This window comes from Theobroma umbraticum, unplaced genomic scaffold (genome assembly GCF_002168275.2).
Source record: "Theobroma umbraticum cultivar Fairchild unplaced genomic scaffold, ASM216827v3 scaffold_60.0, whole genome shotgun sequence".
Classification (NCBI taxonomy): Eukaryota; Viridiplantae; Streptophyta; class Magnoliopsida; order Malvales; family Malvaceae; genus Theobroma; species Theobroma umbraticum.
In genome coordinates, this window is record NW_018397288.1 from 86,238 (window position 1) to 96,703 (window position 10,466).

Sequence of the window (10,466 nt, forward strand, 5' to 3'; positions counted from 1 at the left end):
TTATATAAGTTAATAATTACTAAACAATAAAATAATATTGATTTATATTATATACTATGTTCATTTATAAACACACTTTATAGTTTTTGATTATTTAAATTTGAATTTTATTATTTGTGTTTTTATTAATTTAATTAGGAGTTAATTATATGAAGTATATAGGAAAAATATTATTGCATATGTATACGGGTTTGGGTTCGACTTAGGGTAATTGGGTATCCATGAAGAACATTTTAGTAATTTTTTTATCTAATCAGGTTTTTAAACAGGTTAAAATACTTATAAAGTAGTGAGAATGTATTAGGGTTAAGGTTAGGATAGTAATTTTTAAAATTATTCGGATAATTAATGGGGCTCAAGTAGTTAATTTTTTATAAGATTAGGGTTCGAGTTCTTTAAAATTAACGAGTACCTACCTGTTACAACCCTATATATAATTATGTTGATGTATAAATGCAGCAGATGACAAGCCCACGCATGATATATGTATATATATAAGATTTGGTTGGATCTAGTGTGGTCATACCCACATAGATCTATGCGTTAGGTATGTCTCAAAAATGGGATATTATTACATATTGTCAAAATTATTCTAAGACTCCACTAACTAATTCATCTCAATAGAAACTGTTATAACTACTATAAAGATTTCAAAAAAAAAAATTTGTTCGTATTCAATTCCAATCTAGCATATTTTAAGAAACATCTCAGATAAAATTTTCATTAAACAATTTGTACTCATCAATTTTATGCAATAAACACTTGAATAAACATTAATTGACAGAGTTCATAATAAATAAATTAGCAAAATAATAAACAAAATAATTAAATCTGTGAAAAGAGAGCGAAACTATCAACGTATGGGAAACTGGAATCAAATAGTATTAAAAGCCAAATGAAATGGCAAAACAAAGCAACACATTTTGGCTGAGAAAGTCAACGCAAAAAGACTAACAAAGTATAGTATAATTTTTAATTTTTGATGATATTAAATTATTGTTTTTTTTTCATTTACCGTTTCAAAAATTTCAATGGTCTATTATTTTATATTTGATCCAACTATTTTTCATTTTTTAAAAAATTCTTTTGCTAGATATATAGTAAAATGAGAAAAAAAAAACATATAAAGTGTGGCTCCTTTATGTTTCTGTATTTTTCTGTTATGCACAATCTATTTGATGGGCACCACAACGGGGACACAGAGGGGCCAGGTGATTCCGGTTCTCAAAAACCCAAGGAGGCATACTGGTTATATCCGACGTGTAGTATTATGACTTATTCGTCCTTCTTGTTGGAGATTAGGATATCGTACCTGCTAACGGGCGGTTTGTTCTTGGTGCGTTGTCCAGATCATGCTTGTTGAGAACTTTCTTTGATTTATTAAAGAAATTCAATTGCCCTTCAATGAAGTTCTATTGCCTTCCGAAAGGAAAAAAGAATTAGGCACAAAGCTGAGATTTCATGGATATCGAATCTGTTCATCTTCTATATATCATTCTGAAATTGTATCAAGGAATACTGCGAAACACGTAAGTGTTTCCATATATACATGTGAATTTTAATGGAATATTTCCCCTGTTACAAGATGAACAACAGAAACCCAGTCTCTAAACAATAAGAGAGAAAGAGAGAGAGAGAGAGGGAGATCATGATACATGTATGTTTCCTATGATCAGAGAGATCCAGAAGCCTAAATCCCATCCAAAATACATTCTTAACATTTTAGAGAAACAATGTATTCCATTTGTATACGTGCTATGATGAAAAAGACATGAAGCTCAGATTCTTAGGTCTTTCAAGTGGAAGTTTCTCCATCTCTAATCCACCCTGGTAAGAGGCAGAGTCATCTTCCCCCTTGGTCTCTCCATTTTCAAGATCCTTTAAAGCCCTTTTTGCATAAACAGTAAAAGCAATTGTGGTAACAATTGCTATAATGAGGGAGATAATATTGTATATAATTTCCACAGCCGTCAAGTGATGGTTGCCATACTTAACATCAGCTAATGTCCTTATTAAGCGACCACTGCACAAAGACGTAAACAGTTAGTTGAGAGTGACAGCACCCACCAGCAGCACATAACATCAAATTAAAAGCTCAAAAAAAGAAACTTATACTTCACAACAGTTGCATAAAGTCTTGCATTCCGTCAACTGAACATTATACAATTTAGTTTCAATCTGGTAGGAGACTTAACTTTATAAAGTATTGTAAATAAGACTGTCTTCTTCTATTTGATCTAAAGTAATCCTAGGACTTGCAAAGCTGGTCAATGACACAAAGTCACTAACAACATCATTAGGTACTGTTAGGGTCAGATAACATGGCAGCATGACCGTGGCTGATAACTGAACTACATTACACAAGTGCCTAAAGAATTGCAATGTTTTCACCATTGGCATTTTCTTCTTTTTCTTTTCTAAATTTCTTTTCTTGTCTCTTCTTTCTGCAGAACATTCTCAGATTTCAGCAACTCATCCTCAATCCCCTTACTCTTTGCCTTCAAAACCATCCCCTAACTGCCAGCAATGGCGATCCCTCCTTTCTTCTAGCATTCTCTCTCCCTCCACTGCATTTGTTCTGCGCAGAACAACTGCCTTCCCTCCTTTCCTGTCCTCACAGATTCACTCTGTTTCTTTAGTTATCTCCCTCTCATCTTCCCCTTTTTCCTCAAGTTTTCCTTGCATTCAATTTGATTTAGCCTCAAATGTAACCCTCATTTCTTTTCACCACCCTCTCTCCACTTCTCAACTTCTAATTTCCATTGCTAATAGTTATGGACATGGCACTCGCAGCTGAATTGGCATCTTCAATTTTGGGGAGCTGATGGCATCTAGTAATGGAGAGGATTGGTGACCCTTTTTGGCTTTGTAACAGCACTGATGCATAGCAAGGGGTTTAGCTTTCAGGTCATTTTTTTATGGCAAGGTGATAGCACAGAGGTTGTGAAGAAGCAGAGTCCTGCACAGCACTTTTATGTTCAACTTATTTTGGATGGCAATTGTGCTTATCGTACGGGAATTGGGTTTGATCGTGTCTGGCTCTTGTAACATTATGGTGGTGTAAGCAGTGGCAGATCCAGAACAGGCAGTATTTGAGGGTGGGTTTCAAAGATGCAATGTATTATCATAATCAGTAACATGGTGGCAATTTTAGTTGCATCAGCAAATTATGATAGAGGACACCATCAGCTTAACTTAGTGTCACACAAGGAATAAGGTTTGCATCACTTGATTGAAAAAGTTGCAAGCCTAAGTGCTATATTAGACCTCATTTGGCGGAAGAGGAACAGCAGGAGACTCATTCAACAAATTAATAAGTCAACTTCAGGAACTCCTAGCATGCTTTGACAAAGATAATATTTCTTCGGACTGGAGTACTCTAAAATTAACATGAGTTTTTCACAGAGCATACCTGTAGATATAGATAAAAGCTTCTGGAATCATTCCAGCAATTGATCCACATAAATAGGGCCAAAACCTCATGCTAGTTACCACAATTACATAGTTGAAAATTGTGTAAGGAAATGGTGAAACTCTAAAGAGAGCAACCACTCTAAATTGATGGCACCAGCTTCCTTCTCCTGCAAGTCGAATCATAGCAGCTTTCTGGGGCCATTTCTTCAACCAGTGCTGTGCATCCAAGTGCCGAAAAAGATCAGAGACAGCAGAAATGAAAATCAAGTTTCCTAAATAACTAGTCAAATATTAGCTGAAAAGAAGTAGAAGTCTTACATGGATACGGTCACGAAAAAGCAGTCCAATCAAATAGGGTAAGACCATTCCGACAGTTGTTCCCACCATAATTATGAGGAACCCAAGACCATAGCCAAAAATCATCCCAGCCAACCACATCGAAGGACCAGAAGGTATTAAGAACACAGGAAACAAGGCAAGAGAAACAACAAGCACAACAGCAAGAACCGGGCGACCAAAGGCAGTTGCTTCCCATTGCATGATTGGGAAAAGAACCTATAGTTAAATTGAAAATTCATCAAACGCTACATTTCAGTTGTCACATGGTGAGTACACTAAAGGACACAGTCTTACACAAAATGCGAAGCATGAAAAATATAATTATAGAAAAAGGTTTTAGGCATCCAAAATTGCCCATGAAAATTAAATGGCTAGGAAAACCACATATCCTCTGGAAAGTATTTACAAATGTCCTCTTCTTAGCTTATGTTACACCCCTTCTAATATAAATTTATGTTTGAAATGGCATCGAAGATTTAATTGCATTTTTCATCATATCCACTGAACTTTAACTCTTCTGAACGTTTTCCTTTGCAATGTTCTTAGCGTAGTTCTAAACATTAAAGGTTATTTAATTGCATTTTTCTTGTGTGCAATTATATCAAGCTGAAATGACATATAATATTAAAGGTTGCAATGGTAAATTAATTCAACAACAGTTGTGCCATAATATGTAAACTAAAGTGACAGAGCGAATGGAGAGAGAGAAGAAAGCTATGGGTAGCAAGTACCTTCTCAAAAAGAAATGGCACTCCCCATTTCAAGAAAATGAGAAGCAATATAAGTGTACATATGCAGAACACAATGGCTTTGATCCACCAGACGAAAGAGTTACTCCTGGTGGGTGGTTGAGGTTGTAAGGTGTCCATTTCCGTTGCAGTGGGTTCTTCATCAGAAGTAACCAGCCTTACATATTCACTGTCTTGCCTCACATGATGCCCAGAGTTTGTGCTTTGTTTTTCCAAGTCCTCAAATGAGTTTGGCATCTGAAACGAAAGTAGACATGAAACTAGTCAGAAAACGGCAACTCATGTTGTACACGAATTGATGGTAGAAAATTAGTCTATGAGGATTGCGATTGCAATTGCCCAGAAACATCATATTTTTGTTATTAATAATTAGTCTGTCACAACTCAGAAAGCAAATAGGAAACCACGTGGCAAATAGATCGAAATAATTAAGAGGATGAAAATATGAGTTTCGAAATTAATTAGGAAAAGAAGTTAGTAACAGCTGAAGCATATCCAATTCGAATTTAATAAAGGAAAATTTATTTTTGAGGACTAGAGTAAAAGTGGAAGCCCTAATACCATGAACCCAAAACGGCCAAATATCTTCACATTTCCTATGATTTTAAGCCAATTATTCCTTCCTATTATGCTCTTACTGCATTTTAGGAATTAAAACCGACCAACCCCGAGGTAGTATAAGAGAAACGAAAAGAAAATTCCGGAAACTTCACCTGCTTTTCTCTTTGTTTTTTATAGTCAACAGCTGACGAGTTCCAGTTCCAGCGGCGTGGGAGGAGAAACAGACGAGCTGCTCTGCCTGTCAGGCGGCTGGTCGGAGATCCCTCGCTTGTTATTTCGAACAGAAGGAAAGGTGTGCGACTTGAAATTTCCGTGCTTCTTTTCTTTTCTTTTATTCTGCTTTTTGAATGAATTCAACACGCCCAAGCTTCTAACAAATTTTCAAACTTAACAACCAACTCTTTTTTTTTTTTAATTGTTTTTATGGCTTTCTCTTTTCTCTTTCCTTTCTAGAAGGACTGCTCTCTCCATTTCATTTTGTTTATCTTTTTTTTTTTCTTTCTTAGCATGTAAAAATTGTGTCCTGTTATTCTTTGTACCAACACTTGTAAAACAAGTCTTTATATCCCTACTTTCTTTTAGATTTTGAATATATTTTTATGATTTTTTTTTACTTTTTACCATTAAAATTCCTAATAATTGATTTTGAACATTTTGAGCTTTTTAAATAGAGGCAAAATGTGATTGAACTTGAAAGTATGCAGAAAGTGACCCAAAGTTAAACTATTTAATTTGAATTGATTTTAAAAAATTTGAACTCAAAAATAATCGAATTATAAAATAACATAAACTAGAAACAGCATAAATTTTAAATAATCCAAACCAATAGCAATTCAAACTTGAAGTGATCTTAATATACATCAATTCAAACACATAACGATCTGAATTTAAGATTGATTAAATTTAAAATTCTAAATTCATAAAAATTGAATATAGATATTTTATTTTATATAAAATCATTTAAATTAAATGGTAATGAATAATTAGCTTTTTTTTTTCTTTTTTAAGTTTTCTAAGCTGGTTTTATTTTAATTGAACTTGAAGATTCGATTTATTAATTGAACTAAAAGCCGAGCTCCTTAATTCAGGTTGAAAGCCTGCACTGTTAATTGATCTTATTAGGCCATTTGGGCCATGGGCTTGCAGCTCCAAATTGCAAATTTAGGAAGAAAAAAAAAACACTAAAATTACAAAAACAAAAAATGGAGGTAGTGGGGACCACATATCCTCCTTTACTAACATCATTGTTGCCCACGCCACCCTGGTGACCCTAGAGCACACTCGAACACCGTCCCTCTTAAAACAACACCAATCCTCTCCGTCCATCATCAAGTATTTTCTATAAAAACAAAAAAAAACTCCATAAAAATTCAGCACTAGCAGCCACAAAAATATACATAAACGAAATTAAAAAAAAAAAAACAAAACACAAAAAGAACAAAGTGAGAAAAATGAGGGCGTTTCCTTTAGATCTTGGAAGGAAAGCCAGTGGAGAGAGGGTCTTGGTTTTTTTTTTTTTTGAAAAAAGATTTGCTTAAGAGAGAATTTTTTGAAAAACATAGGATAAAAATGATGTGAACTTTTTTTAAAAAAAAGTAGATATCAAATAAAAATAGGAATAAAAAATAAAACTATAAGGAATAATAAAAAAGTAAATGGAAATCAATCAATAGAGGAATTTTTAAAAAATTTGTATTTTTTTTAAAATTCTTAGGTGAGGGAAATTTTTAAGATTCTTCCAAAAAGTGTACTAGAATTTTTAAGAAAATTTCAATGCCAAGTCTTTTCATTTATTCCAAAAAATAAATAATAAAAAAATAAAAAATATAAAAAGGATTCATACAAAAAAACAAAAAGAAATAAGAAAGAACTTTTCATAAAATAACCAATGAATCTAACGAAAGAGCCTATTTAAGAAAATAAATGACTTTCTTAAATACTTTTGAGGTGACAATATTTTCCTTAGTTTTTGCTATAAGTTTTGGGAAAAGCTAGAAAAAGTTTTCAATATTTAAATAATTGGCAAATAGAAAAATAAAGAAGAAAAGAAAAGAATACACGGACAGTAGATTAAAGGCCAAAAATTAGATTAGAATATGATTAAGTTAGGGATTATGCTAGCTTAGCTCAAGTTATGACACTTATAAGCTTAGCTTAAGTTAATAATAAACGATTGAATGTCATAGGGACTGTTTAATCTCTAAAATCAAATTCGAGTGAAGTGCTAGTGTTGATTATGTGTTAGCAAACAGATTATTCAAGGTGAGTAGATACTTCGTTTTAAGTATTTTAATACACATAAAAATAAGCATGATTATCCAATGATTTGCCTCACATGATTACCCTGTTGTTCTCCACCATTGTGAGAGATTTAAAGATAAATTCAATGTTTATCTGGCCCTTATCACATGTGGTATGATACCCCACATCTTGCCCTAGTACTCGTGTGGACTAATGCCTCACATATGGCCCTTGTCACATGTAGTATGACTCCCCACATTTGGCCTCGTGGTATGATGCCCCACATTTGGGCTTTGTGCACTCATGGCAATTTCATACATACTTAAGACATTATCATTGCATAACGTTCAACAATTAAAATTTATGATAGTCACATTTTACCCTTTCCATCCATAACATAATTTCACTAGTGGATATTATTACATCTACCCATAACCATCAAGTGATGGAGACTTGCTCATCCACTCTCATAATTTATATTTGTGGGCATTTTACTATCCATATTTAACAATCAAGCAGTGAAGACTTATTCATCCACTCTTATAACTATGTTTGTGGGCATTTTACCATCCACATTTACCTCTCCACAGAGGCATCTCATTCCACCTACACTAGCACATAGGTTAGGATGGTTTGTCTAATATTTCACATTCACACATAAATGAGTGGGTATGTATTCATCCGCTTAAGCTTTTACTTAGCCAAGCATCAATTGTGCAACATACATCCAATCGAGGAGTATTGGAATAAAATCATTTGTTGATTTTTCACGCAAGTACACGTATTATTAACAAGTAATATAGTAGAAAATAGAATTCATTCCCATGAAGAATTGAATTAATTCTTAATTGCTAACTACTAAAATTATCACACCTTAATCTTATCCAAACAATTAAAAATTGAATTAAAAAGAAAAAAAAATAATTTTAAAAAAGTAAAAATAAAACTAATCTAAAATTAACTTGTTAAATTATTTTATTAAATCTGATAGACTTTTACACCTAAAATTATAATGTCCATCAATATTTCATTTGAATACTATCTCTCTCTTAACTTAGTTTAATGGATTAAGTTGTTAACCTAAAGTCTTAATTTACTTACAAGTCTCTGTCGAGTTTTTCATAAAAATATATCTCTCAATTAATTTATTATATGTCTATGCAAATTAAATTAAAGACAGATTCTTTAAGTGCGTGTTCTAATTTTGGCTACATATGGCTTACAGGTGTATGCCTACCCTATATGCAAGTCAAACCACTTAATCAACTAAGTACATTTGATCATACACTATTTTATTCTAAGTCTACCTATATCTCTTTCGATAAGGTTTAACCTAGGTTTTCAATTCAATCTAATTGGTGACCAATCAACTAAAAGCATTAAGAACATAATAAAATAAATAACTTAAATCCATCAAACATAATAAAAGAGAGATAAATAATCAGACTACGTATTGAGTTCAACCATAATCTTAGATAAATAAATTAATTCCTCATTAAGTCACACATTATTATCAAATAAGGTTTAAACATTCAAATCAAACTAAGAAATATGAGAATAACAAACGGATGATAGAACCCAAGAACCTATAATCTTGATCTTCCAATTCTTGTTGAATCCTTCAAATTCTTCTCAACTTCAATAACTATGCAGCTTGGTTCTCAACTATCAATATGGTGTTTCGTTCTCCTTTTTTAGAAGGTTCTTCAAAAGGTTGTTTTTATAGGGTTTTGAAGTTAGGCTGAGTTGGGTAAAAAAAAGAGTCCATTGTAATCAAGATTTCCTCATTAGATTATGTGAGTTACGGCCTCGACCAATTAATTAGGAGAAATCATAATTGCTCTAGGACTTTTATAGTGTTTCTACTTCAACATGTTTCTTGACTATTTTTTAGGTTGAATTGGGTGAAATGGTAAAGATGAAAGTTGGGTCTTTTTCTTTTTGCTTTTCAATGGTCTAAGAAGCATCTCATTTGAAGTTCTATAGAAAGAGTTATGGTCGAAATACCAAAACATGTGCTATTAAAGTCTACATCTCAAAATTGTTGTCCTTCTTCCATTAAAAGTCTTCCTTCATTAAACACCTACAAAAGCATAAATAAATCAATAACAACCTATCTTAATCACATTAACACCAAATTAAGCATAAAATTAACTAAGATTAGATTGACCCTTTTAAATTAACTAATTTAAAATAATTTAAATAAAATTTACTAATTTTTATATATTATTACAAGAACTAAGCTAAATTACTATCAAAATTAATCCCAAATAACTTTATATCATAAAGTTATCTCACCCCCAACTTAATATTTTGCTAGTCCTCTAGCAAAACATAAAAAGAATTTAACTTATGAAAATCAAATTCAGATGATAACAAAATAAATATATTTACTACTATTAGAGATAAAGTGCACAAACTCAATGATTCCACATAATTTGCTTAAAAGTATATCTATCAATCATTAACTTAAGAAAAAATATAGACATCATTCAAATTCATATTTCAATTCCAATGCAAGCACATTCTCGAATGGATTTTCATGTGTGTGTAAAAAATTTTACCAAGAATATCATGACTTCCAGATGAGTTTATGCCAGCTTAAATTTCAAGTTAGTACTAGCACTCTATAAGTTTACTTTTCATCTCTCTCTCCACTAATGTAGACTAACGCCAAGCTAGGGATTAATAAGACTTTAATAAGCTTGTAATAAATGGCTAGGGTCTAGGTAGGATAAAAGATAATAATGTGGCTCAAATTACCCTAAACACATAATTATTCTAAGACCTATATATAGAGCTCTATTTTCCTTCTCCAAGTACCCCTTTTTTTCTTCACTTTTGAATTTCTCTTTTGTTCAACTCACCCTTTTTTGTTTTACAATTTCACAATTTTACACCCCTAAACTTATTTTCTTTGTATTGTATGTAGTGGGGTGATTTTTAATATTTTGAACTTTTGTTTTCTTTTTTCATATCAACATTACCTTTCTACCTTTTTCAACATTGAGCTCAATCTATATTTCTTAAAACAATATACAAGCTTAGAAGTGAGGGTTGCTAAATTGAAAATTTTATTTTAAGGCTAGACTTAATTATTATGTAGTTAAATAAAGAAAAGGGAACTTAGGCTCAAAGGGGTATACTAGGGATAAAGATTTA

At 32.1% G+C, this 10,466-nt stretch overlaps 1 protein-coding gene across 1 annotated transcript; it reads right to left on the reverse strand.

Annotated features, from left to right (window-relative positions):
- Positions 1–1,466: 1,466 nt before the first annotated feature.
- LOC110428596 (SNARE associated Golgi protein family) lies at positions 1,467–5,578 on the reverse strand. The gene is made up of 5 exons (XM_021444462.2): positions 5,216–5,578; positions 4,485–4,739; positions 3,733–3,969; positions 3,413–3,630; positions 1,467–2,023 (listed from the first exon to the last, which is right to left on the reverse strand). Exons 2-5 carry the CDS (start codon positions 4,737–4,739, stop codon positions 1,756–1,758), a joined length of 978 nt encoding a protein of 325 aa, XP_021300137.1. The 5' UTR covers positions 5,216–5,578; the 3' UTR covers positions 1,467–1,755.
- Between the last annotated feature and the right edge of the window lie 4,888 nt (positions 5,579–10,466).

Coding starts and splice junctions, on each gene's coding strand:
- LOC110428596 (XM_021444462.2), bottom strand. CDS start 4,739: ATGCCAAACTCATTTGAGGACTTGGAAAAACAAAGCACAAACTCTGGG. Junction 3,970..4,484: donor TGCCATTTCTTTTTGAGAAG/GTACTTGCTACC, acceptor ATTTAACTATAG/GTTCTTTTCCCAATCATGCA. Junction 2,024..3,412: donor GCTTTTATCTATATCTACAG/GTATGCTCTGTG, acceptor GTCTTTGTGCAG/TGGTCGCTTAATAAGGACAT.